Source organism: Vipera ursinii, assembly GCF_947247035.1.
Source record: "Vipera ursinii genome assembly, chromosome: 1".
In the NCBI taxonomy this organism is placed as follows: domain Eukaryota; kingdom Metazoa; phylum Chordata; class Lepidosauria; order Squamata; family Viperidae; genus Vipera; species Vipera ursinii.
This window is the reverse complement of record NC_139512.1, coordinates 102,274,193-102,294,937: the sequence shown is the minus strand read 5'-3', so window position 1 is coordinate 102,294,937 and position 20,745 is coordinate 102,274,193. Positions and strand designations below refer to the sequence as shown.

The window sequence follows — 20,745 nt, the reverse complement described above, 5'->3', positions numbered from 1 at the left end:
AAACAGGAAGGGTGACAGTATACAGCCTTGCCGGACTCCTTTTCCAATTTTGAACCAATCAGTGGTTCCGTATCCAGTTCTCACTGTTGCTTCTTGACGCGCATATAGGCTTCTCAAGAGACAAATAAGATGGTCTGGTACTCCCATCTCTTTAAGAACTTGCCACAGTTTGTTGTGATCCACACAATCAAAGGCTTTAGCATAGTCAATGAAGCAGAAGTAGATGTTTTTCGGGAACTCCCTAGCTTTCTCCATGATCTCAGCTATTTGCAAAGGTTCTGTAGGGCTGTAGGGCTTCATAGAACCGGTCAATTTCATCCTCTTCAGCACCGGTGGTTGGGGCATAGACTTGGACTACTGTGATATTGAATCATTTGCCTTGGATTCGTACTGAGTTCATTCTGTCATTTTGGGGATTGTATTCCAGTATTGCTTTTCCTGCTCTTTTATTGACTATGAAGGCTACTCCATTTCTTCTGAGGGATTCTTGCCTGCAGTAGTATACCTGATGGTCCTCTGAATTAAATTCACCCATTCCTGTCCATTTTAGTTCCTTGATTCCTAAGATGTCGATGTTCAGTCTTGTCATCTCTTGTTTGACCACGTCCAGCTTTCCTTGATTCATGGATCTTACATTCCAGGTTCCTATGGAGAAAAAATCTTTACAGCATTGGACTTTCCTTTCACCACCAGACACATCCACAGCTGAGCGTCCTTTCGGCTTTGGCCCAGTCGCTTCATTCTTTCTGGTGCTACTAGTACTGGCCCTCTGCTCTTCCCCAGTAGCATATTGGACGCCTTCCGACCTGAAGGGCTCATCTTCCAGCGTCATATCGTTTTGCCTTTTGGTACTGTCCATGGGGTTTTCATGGCAAAGATACTGGAGTGGGTTGCCATTTCCTTCTCCAGTGGATCACGTTTTATCAGAACTCTCTGCTATGACCTTTCCGTCTTGGGTGGCCCTGCACGGCATAGCTCATAGCTTCATTGAATTATGCAAGCCCCTTCGCCATGACAAGGCAGTAATCCATGAAGGGGCCTTAAAATATACAATCAGTTAAATTGTTGAATCCTGAAAAAACATTAAATTGAAGATAGATGGCAGTTAATCTTCTCTTGTCTTGAGTGAAACCATGAAATTCATTGCTATGGTTTCACTCGCTGCTTTCTCCTGATAGTTTGGTCTTTTATAAGAGAAATAATGAACAATGACCCAATAATTGTTTTAGTTGTCTGTTTTTATGTATTCCTTGATTAAATATCAGTGACAACAATGGAAACATTCTGGACATTACGTTTGTCAGACCTTTTATTTGTCTGTGTTACGCTAGATAAGACTGGTGAGATTTCAGGGCAGCAATATTTTATGACTTCATTTAGCCATAACCTTCAACAGAAAATTCTGTCATGTTGCTAATTTAAGACTCATCTTTTCTTTTGCAACCTGTGCTCTTGCTTGGAGATTTAAAATGCAATATGGCACGAGCACTTTAATTTGGGAAAACAACAATAGAGGTTGAGACATACATTCCATATTTCAGGTATTTATGAGCTACAGGATTTCCCTGCATCAAAAACAGAATAAATTCAAATTAAAAAAAGAACTAGGTTACAAATTAGACTTTTAAAACACAATATTTGTTATTCAGCATAGGTTCAAAAGGCAAAAGTAAAAGTTTTTTTTAAAGTAAAAGACAAAAAAGGTGCTGGGTTAGAAACCAGGAGAGAAGTTCTAATCTGGTCCCATTTTAGGCATGAGAAACCAGCTGGATGTCTTTGGGCCAGTCAATCTCTTTTAGCCCAAATCACATCACAAGGTTATTGTTAGGGGGAAAGTATCCTTGCAGCCTTGAGTTGTATACAAGGTGGGGAGGGGGGGGAAGTGGTATAAATATCTTTTTAAAAAGTAAGCTTTTAAATAAATTTAATTTTGATAAATAAGATGTTCATTCAGGAAGATTTATTTTAATATTGTATAAAACCCAATTTATGTTTATTAAATAAATATACTATAATTAGTTAAATTTTATTTGATTCTGCAGGAAATAATTAATCTAGCAATATTTTCTGTTAGTAACATAGAGCATCCTTGTTACTCTCCAGTTATTGTACCTTTAATCTATTTTTCTTTCTCTGAGTTCCCAAAATATTTAAGACTAAAACATATAGGTAGTCCTTGATTTACAACCACAATTGCGATTGGAATTTTGGTCACTAAGTGATGCAGTCATTAAACAAGTCTTCATACGATCAAACTCAATTTTTTCTACCACAATCAATAAGAAATCAGATGGTTGTTAAACGAATCACGTGGTCGTTAAGTGACTCATACAGTATGTTTGTTAAGCAAATCCAGCTTCTCCAATTGATTTTGCTTGTGAGAAATCATCTGGGGAGGTCAAGATTGTGATCACATGACTTTGCAATATGCTGTAACCATTGTATATGCAAGCCACTTACCAAGTGCCCCCAAATTGCAACCACATGACCATGCAGGTGTTCTGATGGTTGTAACTTCAAGGATGGATCATAGTCTTTTTCCAAGACCATCACAACTTCGAACCATTGTTCAACAAATAGTTGTAAGTTATTTATTGTGCTAATTCTAAAAAAAAACCTTTAAAAAGGAAATTGGAGCGTGTGGACATTTTAGATTTAGATTTTGATGGGAAAGTTGCAGTCTTTGCTTCTATGGCAGGCCTAATCTGGATTACATTCCAGGGACTATACTTTCCTTTTTCAAAGCCAATTATGCAATTACACAACACCACCTGACTAGGCTTTTGGGGAACTTGGACGGGCCTGATTAGGATGTAAACATTAAGAAAATTAAAAGAGGATTCCAGGTCTGTAAGATAAAACCTTGCATAGCCACTGTATCACTGCTAAGAAAGCTACATGGTCTGTAAGCCATCAGGAGTAAAATTTGATTTGAAGGTTTTACCTTTTTTAATGATATGAATGATGTTTTATCTGACTTAAGCTATTTACTGAACTGGTGAGCTAGAAACAAGGGAAAGTTTGCAGCATTAGTTTTATCCCAATTCCACTGTTTTTTTTAAAAAGACTAACAATGAATTAAATTGTGATTTCTTACTTTTAGGCATAATTCACACATGTCCAAACATCAGATAAACCAAAGACCTTCAAGTATGGTCAGTGAAACATCTACTGCAGTAACTACATCCACTACGGATACAAAACTTGGATCCAAGGTAAATTTGAGTTTTTAATGAAATTTGAAAAATGAAGCATATTAAGAGAATGAAGTGTACTGGGGGGCATTGTGCCAACTGTACTATATTAAACCCATAGAAGAAATTCATGGATGTGTTTAGATTTGAATTAGACATATCCCTTTTACCTATTTTCTGTGTTCTTAAAGACGTATAGGGGGTTGATCCTAAGCGTGCATTGCTATTGTGCTCTTGTGCTAAGCATTTGTTTAAAATATAGTTTGGTGCTTGGACTTACAGTTTATTCATTGAACATTGTAATTGTATGAAAAAAATCTAAATCATTAGTCTTAAAGGCATCTCTTATGTGGTGGGAAGCTTGATGTAAACACTTCTAGGAAAACACTGTTTTATACCCCAGAGAGTAAATATTTTAATGAAAATGGTTAATACAAAAATAAGAATAACTTACCTATTATGGAACACAAACAGATATAGAAAAATAGTACACTGAATATTTTATATTTTATTCTTACAAACCAAACTATAAATCCCAAAATAACTTGAAAATGTTCCCAAGAAAATTCTACTACAACATCAAATAGCTAATTATGGCACTTTTGTATTTAGCTTGTTCTTTTTCATTGATGAACGAAAGTTTATATCAGGACTTTTGACAAGTGCAGGAGATCAGGAGAAAAGGCAGTTCAAATGAATACAGATTTATTGAATCTTAAGACTCCCTGCATTGATTTGAACTACTAAAGATCAAAGCAAATTGGCGGTAAATAAAAATCAACAAATTCAAGGTAACTTGGACTTAGATCTTTTCTGGGTACGAAGGAATTTGAGACTGATCACATGCTTGATCCCTCCCTCAAGCTCAGTCTGGTCATCTTTTGTGTCCAAAAGTTTCTTTATTCTGATCTTACTGGAACATTATTCTGTAGGTTCACATAAACATTAAAATAGAAAACTAGCAGAGATCTAAGTATAGATATATAAATATATGCAGATTCACTTAATCATATTACTAACTTAGCAACTGCAGTGATGTTGTTGACACAACTGTGTCAAGAAAAGTCATAAAATGGGGCAAAATTCCTTTCTTAGGAATAGAAAATTTGGGATGAATTGGAATTGTAAGTCAAGGACTAGCTGTACTGCAGTTTTTTTTTACTACCTCCCAGTTTGCAGAGATCAAGCAATAGGGTTTGAAGGACTGAAAAGTTGTGAATTTGTAATGCAATAGTTCATTATTATGATGTTGTCAAATGATTGCTTCTGCTGATTATTTTGTTAATACTTAGTCAACTACTAGTGTAAATTACACAACCAATAGCAGAATATAAGTTATTGTATTGCTCCACTGTTTCTTTGGAGTTAATCCTAAATATAGTTTGTACTTGCTTATCATATATATGTTTTTTTTTAGTTAGTAAAATCTAGCAATAAGGTTCATAGCTTTGGGAAAAGGGATCAAGCTATAAGGAGAAACCCTAATATTCCTGTTGTGGTCAGAGGCTGGCTTCACAAACAAGTGAGTATTATAATTTTTTTTGAAAAAAAAGTTGCTTTGATTTACAAAGAAGGGGGGATAAAAGAAGAAATGAACTAAACAAGAAAAGATAAAAAAAGGAAATGAGAAAAGCGGATTATAATAACTATGAGGAAAATCATTCAACCCCTTTTTAAACATATCATTAAACTAAATCACACTGAATCTTTCTGATCAATCTTTCTATTACGTCAGTAGAGTCAGTTCACACATATTCATCCGAAACTGTAAATCTGGGGTCATGCTGAAGAGTACCCTTTTATTAATTACACCCCATGTTGGTAAACCCAAAATTCTTCATAGTAATAAATTCCACTTTGGGGATGTACTGCGTAATTAAGAAGTATATTCCTGCCGTTAAACCATGCTGATATTCATAATGATACATTAACAAATTTATGGGTATGAAATTACAGTAGAACAAAAGTGGGACAAAGCATATCATATGAGGGTCTTCTCCATGTCTACTACATGTGCATTAATCATTTCTGACAAGATACCTGCTCTTCTTCCAGTATGCTAACTTCTTTATGCTAATTTCTAACTTTCCCTACATTCTAGAAGAGCTGTAAAACATTTCAGAAGTAGGCTTGATTATGATATGCTATGATAGCTGGCTCTTTTTTAGCACATTTTCATACATTAAAGAGACACATAGTCATTCCAAATTTTATTTAGTTTATTTTTGTGTTATTTTATTCTAAGTTTTTACCAGATACATATTGTCATTTGTGTTTCAGGATAGCTCTGGGATGAGATTATGGAAAAGAAGGTGGTTTGTGCTGGCAGATTACTGTTTATTTTATTACAAAGGTTAGTGAATATAAATCTTCGTTTAAAAATATTTCTGCAAATGAGAAGTAACTGCATATTGCATCTGTTGCTTAAAATAAAAATAATAATTGTCTCTGGACAATATAGAAATCAGCTTTTTATTTCCCACTTACCATATTTACCATATATGAAGAGGAAGCTTCCCCCCCCAATTCTTACCAGTTACCGTATATACTTGAGTATAAGCCGACTCGAGTATAAGCCGAGACCCCCAATTTCACCCCCCAAAACTGGAAAAAGTTATTGACTCGAGTATAAGCCGATCCGCCGTTCTGCAAGCCTCCGCCGCCGGCGGAGACTGGATCCGCGCTCTGCAAGCCTCTGCCGCCAGCAGAGGCTCGATCCGCCATTTTGCAAGCCTGAATACACAGGAATACCCTGTGTGGCCACGGCTCTCGGGGAAGCCCTGGCTGTCCGCTTCCTCGCTCCACGCTGCCATTCGGGGCCCGCGCGTTCCCCGGGCAAATCGCGGCACCCAGCAGGCGAGGAAACATGCCCACTCCAGTCACCCCCCCCTTCCCTCAGGAGACGCGAAGCAAGTGACCGCCCGGAGCTTACCGAGGACTTGTGCGCGGCCGAGGCTTCGGTGCTTCCAGGATCGCGCGCACCTCTCCCAAGCCGCCGCCATCCGGAGACCTGCCGAAGTTTGGGGAGGTTTGGGGAGGTGCGCGCACACCTCCCCAAACCTCCCCAAACGTCGGCAGGTCTCCGGACCTCCGCGCCCTGCCTCCCTGCTTCTTTCCGCAGCGGAAAGAAGCAGGCAGGCAGGGCGCGGAGGTCCGGAGACCTGCCGACGTTTGGGGAGGTTTGGGGAGGTGCGTGCGCACCTCCCCAAACCTCCCCAAACTTCAGCAGGTCTCCGGACGGCGGTGGCTTGGGAGAGGTGCGCGCGATCCCGGAAGCACCAAAGCCTCGGCCGCGCACAAGTCCTCGGTAAGTTTTTTTGTTGACTGGAGTATAAGCCGAAGTGGAATTTTTCAGCCCAAAAAGTGGGCTGAAAAATTCGACTTATACTCAAGTATATACGGTAATTTAGAATGCTGTGCTGCATTCTTAAGAATAAAAGACAGCTATTAAAAATAGTAGAGATGCAAATGAGTATAGCTATTATTAAAGTAAGCCTGAAGAATGGCTTCAGAAGAATTCCTTATCTAGCGGATTTAACTTTTTGTAAAATACAAACAGGGCTTCCTTCCTTGGGCAATTCATTTTAATTAGTTATTAATTTATTTAATACTGGTTTTATTCTAGCCTTTCCTTTTTTTTCTACTGAGGTTTTTAACAGTTGTAGATACATCCTTGCTTATGTGCATGGATGTATACTGGTGTGTCATATACTCACATTTGTTGGCAGAAGGAATCTCCAAACTGGCTTCTGGTTGGCAAACTAGGGTTGACCAAGTTGGCACAAGATTTTTGCACAAGAAACACACAAGACATGCTCACATTTTTTTTCCCATCTACTCCTTTTGGGTTTTAGGTTTATCTTTTGTTTGGATGAATATGATATTTGAGGGAAGGTTATCCTTAATGGCTGTTGCATTTTATAAGCATGCATTTCTGATATTGCACTGATATATCAATTGTTATATATACTCCTCATATAGAGAAAGTAAGAATTACTGTTTATTTATTCAGGCATCGCATACATCTTCACTAGCACTCTTTTTCTTTTGAATACTTTTAACTTTGTGAGCAATGTTGCATGGTCCCAGTGAAGAATGCATAATTAGAGCAAACTGAAACATACAAAGGTTTGATCTTCTTATTTAAATGTGAAGTGGACACTTAATGCATCAGTTTGTGTTTTTCATGCACACTTCATTTCTCTCATATGTCAGCTCTACAATTATTGACATGATCAGGGAATTTGAATTGGTATGAAATTTAGTAGGGGAAGAGAGACAATTCCAAACCGAAAAATTACTATTCCATTCTCTGGTTTAAGCTTTGCAGGATGAACTGAACACTATTGGAAACAGGACATTGGACTATATTTTTTGATATTGTTGGGAAGTGATTTAAATTGAATTATATACTACAATGTATTTGCAGAATATTTAGCAACATGGGCAGAAATTGGAATCTTCCTTATAGAGGGTTAGATAATATTTTTTTCTAGCTCTCCACTATTTTTTTTATTGGAAATGCAAAAGATTGAACCTAGGGCCTTCTGCATGCATGCATGTGCTTCCCCACTATATTGTAACCACTTAGTTTTTATAATACTCATTGTCTCAACTGGAAGATAGCATTTGGGTCTACTGAACATTTAGTACCTCCTGTTCTATTGATCATCTGTTGAAACTATCAACTATTACTCAATCACCTCAAATGAACCAGATAAGTCCTTCACTTACTATATTTAAGTTTTTGGACCAAGCAGTTAGTTTTGCTGTAAGTATATTTTGTTTTATTTTTTTAAAAATTGAAACCTGATTATTTCTTTCATTCAAAAGACAGCAGAGAAGAATCTATTCTTGGAAGTATACCATTACCTAGTTATGTAATTTCATCTGTGGGACTTGAAGATCATATAAATCGCAAATATTCCTTTAAGGTAAATTTACTATTTGCAAAATATATAGTTTCTTTTAAGCAACCAGATATGTTGCCTTTTTATATATACATATACATATACATACATGCATGCATGCATACACGTATGTATGTTTTAAAGATTATAGGTCTCCCTTTATATTTAATGGAAAAATAGAATTAAAACAACTCTGTACCATTTTTTTAATATAGTTTTGATATTTTCTTGAAAAGAAGCTAGTTGATTTTCTGATTCATTGGGAAAACTTGCAACTGAAACAATATCTTATATGTCTTTGGGTAGATTTTGCAAAACAATAGGTTTTGGACTTTTCTTTTCCTTGACTGGGCCCTGAATTGAGCCAACTGGCAAATTACCTGACAAATTCTAATTCTATAGTTTAGAATAATGTATTTATAAATATTATGTAGCATGTTTTAAAAAGCTGATTACATAAAGTGGATGGCATCTCAAATTCTGCAGTAGTAGTCTACACAACTCTAAACTTTTACCCTTGTTGCATATGCAATATTTTTTTCTGTTTATCATCATCAGGAATTGGATTAGTTTTAGCACAACTAGCATTAGTTTGATTGTATTTGGAAAATCATTTCAACCTATAGTTAGATTTAGGCTCTGTTGATATTAGTTAGTATAGTATTTAGTACTCTGGCTTAACATTAAAACCCAGAAACATATAATGCTGAGTTTTATAAGTACTGTACATATGAATTTATTAACTCTGAATGTATCTAATTCAGTGTTCTTAGCTTATTTGGTGTTCTTCAATACAAAAAGATTAAGTCCAAAAATGATTGTAAAGAGTGGGTGGAAATATCAATTTCTTTTGCACTTGGATTTTTTCCACTGCCAAAAGATTCCTATCAGAAAAAGGACCTTTGTGAATATAATACATTTTACCTATTTGAAACAAATTAATAATTCACATAAGAGATGGTATATTGTGATTGAAAGTATGTTTAATTAAAAAGAAGTCAAAATATACGCCATCCATATTTGTATTTTGCTTTCCAAAAAGAATTGGATGTCACATTATATATAACGCTAAACATTTTGGCTAAGTGTTTTACAATGGAAAAGTGATTTAAGGTAGCTACATGGCTATCTTCCTTCATTTTGTTTCAGAAAATTAGCGCTGAATGTGCTTACTTTATGTTACATAAACAATCATAATCTAAACCACAGTTCTTCCAATTGCAAAGTAGTTTGTTGGTTTCATTATGTGTGTGCATAATGCTAACCCACAAACTGCACCCAAGTGAAAAGTAATGCAGAGTTCCTCCAGAAGAGGTAATAGATTTATTTATCTATAATATAGTCCCCAAAGTTTAATTACTATGGGTGGTTAATTAGGTGATATTACATTTTACCAGTGTAGATATTTTATAGAGGGAAGAATGTGCCATTGAAAAACCTGCAATGAATAAATATTTCTAACTTCGTCATAAAATATGTATGCTAAATTATTCCCTAGAAAATTGTACATTATTGATTAGTAACATAAATTACATGCTCCATATTTCACAGATATAAATGTTCAAATCACTTGTGATCCCTAAGATAAAAATAGAGATAGATGAATTAGCCTCCCTGACAATTTGCCCATGATATATACTGTGAACCTTGAGACCAGGGCTTTTTTTGTCATAGAACGCTCAGAACGGAGTTCCGGCACCATTTTTTGGATGGAACCTTATAGGGTAGACAAGTTGGGTTGTATGACATGTGTGAGTTCCAGCACCTTTTTCTTTTACAAAAAAAGCACTGCTTGAGACTAACAGTTTACAACAGTAAAACATAAAAACTAGTACATAATAAAAGAAAGGCATGTTGCAGGACCCATCCACAAAACAATATATCTGATGGGAGACTAGAAGGTAGCATTTTTCTGCCACAGTGCCTAACTCTCTGGAAGATCATTGCTCCCAGGGCTGGGTTAACACTGATCTTGCTGGTCTTCCAGTAGAGCCTGAAAACTTGGCTTGCATCTGGTCTTGGGATCCCATTACATGGGAAAGGGACCTGCTAAGTGGCTGTATTGCTAGGGGAATGGAATGCACTCTCCTGCTGGTATATGGGGTTTGTTTTTTTGTAATGGTTTTTATTTTATTTAAAAAAATGTTATTTGGTTACTGGCATTCCTTGACTTACGACCACAGTTGAGCCCAAAATTTATGTTGCTAAGTGAATTTTTGCCCCATTTTACAACCTTTCTTGCCACAGTTGTTAAGTGAATCACTGTAGTTGTTAAGTTAGTAACACAATTTTTAAGTGAATCTGGCTTCCCCATTGACTTTGCTGGTCAGAAAATCACAAAAGGTGATCACATGATCCCAGGAAACTGCAACTGTCATAAACACATGCCAGTTGTCAAGCACCTGAATTTTAATCATATGACCATGGGGTTGCTGCACCGTCGTAAGGGTGGAAAATGGTCGTAAGTACTTTTTTTCAGTGCCATTGTAACTCTGAATGGCCACTAATTGAACTGTGGCAAATCGAGGACTATCAATTTTTTGTTATATTGCTTTGGTGTATTTAACTTTATATGTCACTCAAGAGTTATTTATGTGAATTGCATGGCTAAATTTACCAAATAAGTAAAATAAAAAATAGATTGAATATAAATAGAGCAGTCAATGAAAATGAAAACTCTTTAAAAAACACAATATCAGTATAATATACAGTTCAAACCTCACCTCCATTGGTCTTTGTATAGCTGCAACCCCCTACAAAATAATTCACTTTTTATTACTTTATGGAGGTATGTACCTGTTGAAGCAAATCTCATTTCTAAGAGGTCATAGAGACCATAACAGAGACACTTGACCTTTGGACCCTAACCGATGTAAATTCTCACATACTGGGTATAGATAATATCTCTAGATGGGATGAACTCATTGGATGGGATAGCTCTACCTGAAAAAGGCATTACTGCAGATAGCTAGGAGCCAAGCCATTGAGGGCATTAAAAGTCAAAATCAATATTTTGAATTGTATATGGAGACTGTAGATAACCCATTCAGTGCCTACAGTATATGGATAACATAGCTGTAGCAGCTTTCACTCTTTCACTCAGTTGCATTCTACACCAACTGCAATTTCGATGTAGTCTCTCAAGATGACCTAGTGGAGAGTACATTGCAGTAGTCTAACTTAAGGGTCATATCCACAGGAATTTCTGTTGCTAATGTTTATAACAGTAGTGTACTCATGCATTACAATTTGCTATTCATAGGAAGAAATGGTGGAATAAACAAATTAGTTTTCTCATTTCTTTGGTGGAAAATGTAGTGTCTTAATGGATCCATAAAAGCAGTCTTTCATATTGGTTGTAATGATGCATTTCCTTTCTCTCTTCTGTGTCCTAAGTCCTGAGCCCAGTGTAATTTATTTTCCGTTGTTGTATCTAAATCAGTTTATGTATTAATCTAAATTATTCCATCTTTGAAGTCAAATGCTTCTGTCTAATACTTTGCATTATTCGTAAAAATGTAGGCAGTTCTTTTCCAAATGTTTATTGTCACAAGTACTACTTTCAGAATTATTTATTCCTTGCATACTTTGGCTTTATTTCATGGATAATATTCCAATAAATAGATAGATATTAAATATTAGTAGTGCAATTCCATATATTTACTTAGAACTAAAACACCAGGATTTATTCCTATTGTCTTTCCCAATGAAGTAAAACATGCAACATCTCTTATTCCCAATGGCTTTCCATTTAAAAATTAGAGATATTTTGTATCCCAGATTTAATGTAAGGTAGCATGCCTGAAACACATTGATACTTTGAAAAATACCCACTATTAACCTTTCCTTCCTTCCTTCCTTCCTTCCTTCCTTCCTTCCTTCCTTCCTTCCTTCCTTCCTTCCTTCCTTCCTTCCTTCCTTCCTTCCTTCCTTCCTTCCTTCCTGAAATAAACTTTTTTTCTCTGCAAGAATCTATAGAATCCAATTTTTATTCTTTATTCTGTAGCCAGAAAGCCTAGACCAGGGGTCAGCAACCTGAAACAGTGAAAGAGCCACTCGGAACCGGTTCCCTCACAAAAGGAAAAACTGGGAGCCGCAAAAAATGTGTGTGCATGCGCGTACATGCGCGCATGCGCAGAACAGGGTTTGACTGAAGAGTGGAGCCAAGGCGAGATATGCACCTACCCTGCATATTTGAATTAATTGGTTGAAATTTTTTAGTCCCATTTTTTTTTTGGACTGCACATGGCAGAGGACTGGGAGCCGCAGGAGACGGCTGAAGACCTGTGGCCTAGAGCCTACATTACATAGGCTAATTTGTGTAATATTGGTTCGTATCCTGTACTGCGTATGAAAACAATTAAAATAATATGTTGCACATTTCTTATCTTACGGGACTGCACTGATTTTTCTTGGATGGAGGGAAAACTTAAAAGAAGATTGCTAGTAATTACACGCTCTTTCTGTGCTTTCTATTCAACTGTCTTCTTAACTGATTCCTTACTGTTTCCATTCAGGACTATCAATTTGATTTTATTCAGCAATCCTGCTGTTTTTTAGTTCCAAGTGTTTGCATGAGAAAAATTGTGAAGGATGGTATTTTAAGTGAACTTCAGAAGAGTTAAGATTCCATACCGTCATTTTATAAAAAGAGTGAATGACTGTTTCTAAGGGTTTGAATTTACACCAAATTCCTATTAATGATTTAGGCTTCCATCTTTTTAACTTTTTCAACTTTGTTCTTGTTCTGTGTGCTTTGGGTTTCTTCTCCATTTCTTCTTCTGTGCAATATGGGAAAGAGACTGCCTTTCCTTCTCCCTCTTTCCAGAATAAGGGCATCTGAATGCATGAATAGGTACCAAATATCACTTTTTCATCCCTATTGTGAATGTGTATGTGATGTATTTAAAAAATGGTTGTAAATTAGAACTGTTTATCCCAATTTATGACTCATAAAACTCTTGTGTGTTTTACTGTTACTGTTTGTCTCTGCACTTACAATCATAGCTTTTTATGTTGCTTATTTGGTGTGCTGCTAAGAGATAACTGGCTTATATTTAGACATTGCTGTTTTATGCTATCAGTTACACATGGTGGAGATAGTCCTTCTAGTGGCAGGGTTTGCTGATAGCATGACATGTTGCTTACTTTAATTGTGCAAGCTTGCTGGCTTACTCTAATTGTGTAAGCTTGTGGATATTGGCAAAGTTCTACTTTCTGCTTTTCTAACTAGACCATCAATGAAAAGGTTGTTTTACAGTCCCTCATCTGGAGAAAGTAGTGTATTGCATTAGGAGCCAATCAATATTATGATTGTATAGCCCATCTTAAAATGCAGAAAGCCCATAACCAATACCAAGCATAATTTAAGCCGCCCTGAATCTTCGGAGAAGGGCGGGATATAAATGGAATTAAATAAATAAATAATTTATTTATTGTTACTAGTACAAGCTGCAAATGGTCCATCAGATCACTTATGGTTCTTTTGATCATTCCCACCTTGGCTGGCTGAGGAATTCTGGGAGTTGAAGTCCACAAGACATAAAAGGGCCAAGTTTGAAGAGCCCTGTTCTAGGATATCCTGACCAGTATTGATCATTTTATTGTCACTAATTGCATAAAACAATGAAGAAGCTCACAGTTACAATGTCTATACACAGGAAAGCAGTATTTTTTAAATAATTTCATCTAAATGAAAAGTAACCCACATTCTAACATTTTCAGTACTGATCTCTAAAAGTAGCATTCACCAAATACTGCTTATAGTGGGAGATTTGATTTTAGTCAATAAATCTTCATTAATTAATTAAATTAATTATTCCATCCATCCATCCAATTTTGAAACTGCCCGCCTCCCTCACAGAAGGACTTTATCTCTATGGTTTGGGATAGTTATCTTTAAGAGCTTTTAGAGGTCTGCTAATGGCTAGACATTTTAATCTCAGTCATTAATAAACATATAAAGATAAACCACGTTTACACATCATTCAAAAGAGACAATAAAAAAACTAAAAAGGAAACAAAAAAACAGAATACATACATACATACATACATACATACATACATACATATATATAAGGTAAAGGTTCCCCTGCGCATGCGTGCTAGTCGTTTCCAATTCCAATGAAGAGCCAGTGCTTGTCCGAGGACATCTGGCTGGCATGACTAGACGCCAAAGGCGCACGGAACACTGTTACCTTCCCACCGTAGTGGTCCCTATTTTTCTACTTGCATTTTTTATGTGCTTTCGAACTGCTAGGTTGGCAGAAGCTGGGACGAGTAACAGGCGCTCACTCTGCTACGTGGCACTCGGGATTCGACCCGCCAAACTGCCAATCTTCTGATTGACAAGCTCAGCGTCCTAACCCACTGAGCCACCACGTCACCATACACACACACACACACACACACACACACAACCTGAAAGTTGTGTTATATTTGCCAAAAAGATAAAAGTAGTTCCTTTTGTCATGAATTCTGCCAGTTTATAAGTGCAACTTGCTAGCTTTATTTATTTATCCACACATTTTCCTCTGATGCTAAAGCTCTGTGTTTGATATAGTGTTACTATATGCCTCTATAATAAAACAGATTTAGTTGTGGCATTAAGTTCTCTTCCTTGTCTTTGCTAATGTGGCATGTATGTAGTAGCATCATAAATTGAACTAATTCGTATGATGTTCCCTCTTGCTCTGATTTCCCCCAAATATTGTACTCTGCCCTGTGTTTCACTGAATGTTGTGGCTGCCTGCAGCATGGCATGTAAATCAACTCTAATAAGAAACAAATTTTTGTACTTAGCTTACCCCAAATGTGATGTGATCCAGAAGGTGCTAACTATCACTTTTAAAAATTGTATTGCACAGTAAAATAGCATATTCAAAGTGGTGATAACCAATCTCAATATTTGGCAACAATTTTATAAGTTTTATATTTTAATAAAAACAGAAAATAACTCTTTAAAAATATTCATTCCAATAAAAATTGGTAGTATTAAAGATTTTTAATTTTCTTCTTCTCAATATAATGTTTATAATTTCAGCCAAAGAATGAGAAAACATAAACTCTGCTGGCCTGTCAGTGTAATTTTTGCTGTCCATTTCCTTGAGATAAGAGGAATGGTATAAAAGGTTAAGTTAAAAGAGCCTTGGTGGAGCAGTGGGCTAATGCCTCCTTAAGTAACACCAGCTGCCTGCAATTAGTGCAGGTTCGCATCCCACCAGGCTCAAGGTTGACTCAGCCTTCCATCCTTCCGAGGTAGGTAAAATGAGGACCCAGATTGTTGGGGGCAATTAAGCTGACTTTGTAATAATGCCGCTTGGGAGGGGTGTGAAAGCCCTAATAAGCAGGCATATACATAGAATGAAGGCTACTGCTAAGTTTGTAAAGCCGCCCTGAGTCTTTGGAGAAGGGCGGGATATAAATGGAATTAAAATAAATAAATAAATAAATAAATAAATAAATAAATAAATAAATAAATAAATAAGTTACTGATACAAAGGCCACAAACAAGCTGTGATGCCATTGGAATTGTATGGGGGGGAAAAGTCCCACACATTTATCCTATTGCACAGAAACCATCAGGACTGTACTGTAGTGATTTTGATGGTACCACCTTATATTTTTGTAACATAGGCCCTATTGATTATTTAAAACATTTTTTCAACTTAAGTAGCTGCTGCTCTTTCAAAAACATGGGATTTTCCTCTTTGATATTGGCTAAAGTGCCTCAATCTCTCTCTGTTTACAGGCTGTCCATACAGGCATGAGGGCTTATATTTATAATAAGAGTTCTGTTATTGGCTCTCAGGCAGAACATTCAGGGATGCGCACGTACTACTTCAGTGCAGATACTCAAGAAGATATGAATGACTGGATCCATGCAATGAATCAAGCTGCTCTTATGCAAAGCCATTTTTCACCAAAGAGGCAAGTTCACATATTTATATATGTTTGTAATGAACAGTATATTTTCAATCATACTTAAAAACATTGTCTTTTTTACAAAAAAAACCCTCTCTGACTTTTTAATATTAAAGTATTAGATGTTGCTGCCACCTGCAGAAGGCTGTGCCCATTTATTTACAATAATGAGCAATAATTTCATTCTGAAAACCTTGCCAAGAAAAACTGCAAGGACTAGTCCAGGACCTCCCAGGGATCAATATTGACCTGGATGCCAAATATAAATTAAATATAAATATTTAAAACTTCACACAAGTCTGCCTATAATTAAATATTTCTCCCATTTTTCTTTCTCTAAGATTGCATTAAATTTAATTCTTTAGTTTGGTGATTTCTGTATCTGAAAGGATTTCTGTAATGATGTGAAGGTAATTATTTAAAGGTAAATGTAAAAAGAGGTAATTATCAAGCTTTAGAAAAGACTGAATTTGGAATAAATGGGGAAAAGGCAGAAAAACTGAGTAAACATTTATTGAATTAATGTATTGACAAGGTGAATTTCACATCAAAAGTTTTTTTTATAATCTTTCATAAATAAATAAATAATAAACATATGTATTTGAGGGGTCCTCGGTGTTCTCTGAGTTTGTTTTCTTGCAGACGTTTTATTACCCAAACTAGGTAACATCATCAGAGCACCAAGGACCCCTCATGTCAACCCTGAGCAACAAATATTCTCCTTTATTAGTACTTATCTATTTTCAGTCATTTAAAATGCTCTCTCAAGCCATTTGCAAAGTGTTTAAAATAGATGTTTTAAGTTGTTGTAGTTCAGATACTATGATACTAACAATGTGAATGAATGCCAGAGACTGCAGGACTTCAGAGCCTGTGAATTAGTAAGAATCATGTTCATTTGGCAAAAGAAAATACTAAAGGCAGAGGGAGTATTTTAGTTTTTCTTCTTGTTTTATCTGAAATTTTCATAGGATCATAGATAAGTGATAACAAAGGCTGCAGAAAGATAAGAACTTTTATTTACTAGGTTGAAAACAAGTTCTCTATATATTTTTGGCTACCTAAACATTCTTCTTTTGCTAAAATAAAATATAAAAATAGATATTCTACAGATGTATATTTATTCATGCTAACCCTCCCAGTCCTTGAAATAACTTATCTTAGGAGGCAGATTTGATAGCAACTATTTAAATAAGTTTCTTCTTATGGAAGTAAGGATAGTCATTTTAGTGGGTCTTAAAAATGGTTTGTTTTATTAAAGTTTCATGCAAGCAATACGTTAAGATAATAGATTCTGTAGTTCTGATTGCCTGTTCCTCAATATTATTCCAATATCCTTGCCTTGTCTTTAAAATGATCAGTCAAAAAGCAAGCAGTAACAGGAGTTGTTTTGAATGTAGCACTGATGGGACAACACTGAGTAACTTTACTCAGTTTCCTTCCTCATCAAATAAATAATTGGATGGGCCAGTGTAAAGCAGATTTCCTCTTCAGAGGTCAAAGGCACTAGGTAGAAATTGGGAGATTGTGAGTTCTAGTCCCACCTGGGCGTAAAGCCAGCTGGGTATCCTTGGCAGTCACACTCAGCCCTAGGAAGAAGGCAAGGGCATTGTTGTTGTTGTTAGTTGTGAAGTCGTGTCCAACCCATCGCAACCCCATGGACAACGTTCCTCCAGGCCTTCCTGTCCTCTACCATCTTTTGGAGTCCATTTAGGCTCACACCTACTGCTTCAGTGACTCCATCCAGCCACCTCATTCTCTGTCGTCCCCTTCTTCTATTGCCCTCAATCTTTCCCAGCATTAGGCTCTTCTCCAGTGAGTCCTTCCTTCTCATTAGGTGGCCAAAGTATTTGAGTTTCAACTTCAGGATCTGGCCTTCTAAAGAGCAGTCAGGGTTGATCTCTAGGACTGACCGGTTTGATTGCCTTGCAGTCGAAGGGACTCGCAGGAGTCTTCTCCAGCACCATAGTTCAAAGGCCTCAATTCTTTGGCACTCAGCCTTTCTTATGGTCCAACTTTCACAGCCATACATTGCAGTTGGGAAGACCATAGCCTTGACTATACAGACTTTTGTTGGCAGGGTGATGTCTTTGCTTTTTAGTGTGCTATCTAGATTTTCCATGGCTTTCCTCCCCAGGAACAAGCGACTTTTAATTTCTTGGCTGCAGTCCCTGTCTGCGGTGATCTTGGAGACCAGGAAAATAAAATCTGTCACTACCTCCATTTCTTCCCCATCTATTTGCCAGGAATTGAGAGGGCCAGATGCCATGATCTTAATGTTAAGTTTCTTAATGTTAAGTTTCAAAGATCATGGCAAGGGCATATCACATCTGAAAAACCTTGTCAGGAAAATTGCAGGGACTAATTTAGTCAAAAATTACTCAAAAAGAGAAAGAAGGGTATTTTAATAATTGAGAAGAAAGGCTCTACTTTGTAACCTTTTAGTCATTCTAGTCTCACTATGTCTATTTATAATGTATATGCATAAAGAATATGTGTATATTCTAGTCTTATCACATCTGGAGTCATCAGTTTGGGTAAGCTGCTTTAGTCTCTACAATGAACAATAAATATGTAAATTAAAATATACAATTTTAATAAAGTACTTAAATATGAAGTGTTCTTAAAGAATATAAGTGAAGAACCACCCCCCATTGGGACCCAAGCCAACCAGCAGAGCCAGGTATTAAGGTCTTGTGGAAAGCCAAAAGAGTGGGGGCATATCTCATCTCTGATCTCACCTCTGGCCACCAAATGTTAGGTTTGCACATCATGCTAATGCACTGTGCTACTCTTGCACATGTTGATTCTTCTTAACCATTGGCATTCAAAGTGACAAAGCTACAGGGGAAATTGAGACTTCTAAAATGATGTAAAATGAAACTAATTGTAGACATTTTTAATAACCCTATTTTGATTATGAGAGTGTCAGTTTCATGAGATTTTGAAAGGGGTTTAAAGGTGAGGAATTAAATGGCCTGGGATCAGAAAGTATTTGCAGTCTCTGCAGTAAAACAAAAACTGCTCAGTTGAATTATAAAATCTGAGCAAACAGAAGTGATTAAAAATACTGTGCTGACTTGTGTGCCTGTGGATTTTTTTTTCCTTAGAGGAACTGGAAAAACAGATGAGCACGCTGTCCTTCAAGCTAATCATATTGATGCCTACAAAGAAGTTGCAAAGTTAGAACCTGCTGATGCAAAAAGAGGCTACAGAAAATCACCTGAAATGTCCACCTATGGCAAACATGAAGAAATGAAAAAAGTAAGAGATGATGAACATTACCCTGCAAGGAAGAACGCTGTGGGTTCCAAATGGGAGAAACCTAAACATGTAATAGAACCTGGTGGAACACTGAATCCTGCCTCAAGTATCTCTCGGCCTCAAGCGACTCAGACTCTTGAGAAGAATGGAATGCCTCCAAGTTCATTAAATGCAGGTCCAGTAGAGCAGAATGGTATCAGTGTCTATAAAAGAGGTTTTATTCCCAGATCAACACAAAATAAGGAGACACAAAGGAAAAGTAATATGACTCACATAGAACATTGGGTAAAAGTCCAGAAAGGAGACACAAAAAGGTTGGTAAGCTAGGACTGTTTGTTCTATATTTCATTGTTTTAAAGTAGAGGTTTGGTACTTTTCCTGACTCTTTCAGTTAATAATCCTGATTGCCTAATTCCCCTTTCTAGTACAATTATATGGGAGCAGCAGCAACCTTTGGAAGAGCTCTGTGGGTCTACATAGAGCCTCAGGTTATACTGTATACTTTTGCTCTTTTGTTCTTGAAAAAGAAAATCTTGGAATTTAGGAGTTAGAATGTGCAGATCAATGTAACTCCAATCTATCTGAGTATCATATATATTCATACAACATTTAATTTGTTTTTCCCCCCACCAAATTGTTCTAAAAAGAATAATTCAGAGTGGTGTTATATACCGTGTTTCCCTGAAAGTAAGGCCTACCCTGAAAATAAGCCCTAGCTTGATTTTGGGGGGTGGGTGGGCCCAATATAAGCCCTATCCCAAAAATAAGCCCTAGTTTGGAAGTGAGGCGCACACTTAAAAATCAAGCTAGGGTGGGGGTAGGGATGTGGATCTGCCCCACGCGCCCCACACCCCCTTAACTTGCAACTGGGCCTCTCCTTACTGCCCCACTTCTTCTGCAGCCTCCTCTGCAGCCAGGCCTTCGTTTCTCAGTCACAGGCCTTTCCAGAAGCCTGTGCAGCCAAGAACCAAGCTATGGATTCAATCCATAGCTTGGTACTCGGCTGCATAGGCCTTCCAGAAAGGCCTGACTCCAAAATGCATGCTGGAATGAAGCTGCTCCTTCAGCCCCAGACGAAGTGGACCTACTGGGCAGGGCTATCCGTGCCAGAGGTAAGTAAGACTTCCCCCCAAAATAAGACCTGGCGCCTCTTGGAGGCCAAAAAAAAAAGACCCAGTCTTATTTTTGGGGAAACACGGGAGATTTGGGATGCAAGATTTTCAGCGTATCTTGGAAAGGAAAGTTGTAGTGGTAGAAAATACCTACAAAGCTAGCTTGGGCATTACATATAGAGAAAGTGATTTTTCATATTATGAAGTCTAGAAAATTGGATGGGAGAAAGAAATGTCTAATGGTCCAGTTTAAAAATCAGAACTATGAAAGCTTCCAATCTCCTATCTAACTGTTCATCAAGGATCTCATAGATTGAGAAATTACTGAAAAAAGAAAGCAAG

At 36.9% G+C, this 20,745-nt stretch overlaps 1 protein-coding gene across 5 annotated transcripts in view; it reads left to right on the top strand.

Moving 5' to 3' along the window:
- Nucleotides 1-20,745, top strand: part of PLEKHA7 (pleckstrin homology domain containing A7) — a 126,696-nt gene that overhangs the window by 65,796 nt on the left and 40,155 nt on the right. For all 5 annotated transcript variants that reach the window (XR_014490750.1, XM_083348759.1, XM_083348760.1 and 2 more), the window contains exons 5-10: nt 3,104-3,215; nt 4,612-4,716; nt 5,475-5,547; nt 8,028-8,128; nt 15,855-16,033; nt 19,138-19,605. Coding sequence is in view for 4 of the 5 variants with exons in the window: in XM_083348759.1 (XP_083204885.1) it covers nt 3,104-3,215; nt 4,612-4,716; nt 5,475-5,547; nt 8,028-8,128; nt 15,855-16,033; nt 19,138-19,605 (1,038 nt within the window). In the remaining variant the exon portion in view is untranslated. The remainder of the gene's footprint in view (nt 1-3,103; nt 3,216-4,611; nt 4,717-5,474; nt 5,548-8,027; nt 8,129-15,854; nt 16,034-19,137; nt 19,606-20,745) is intronic.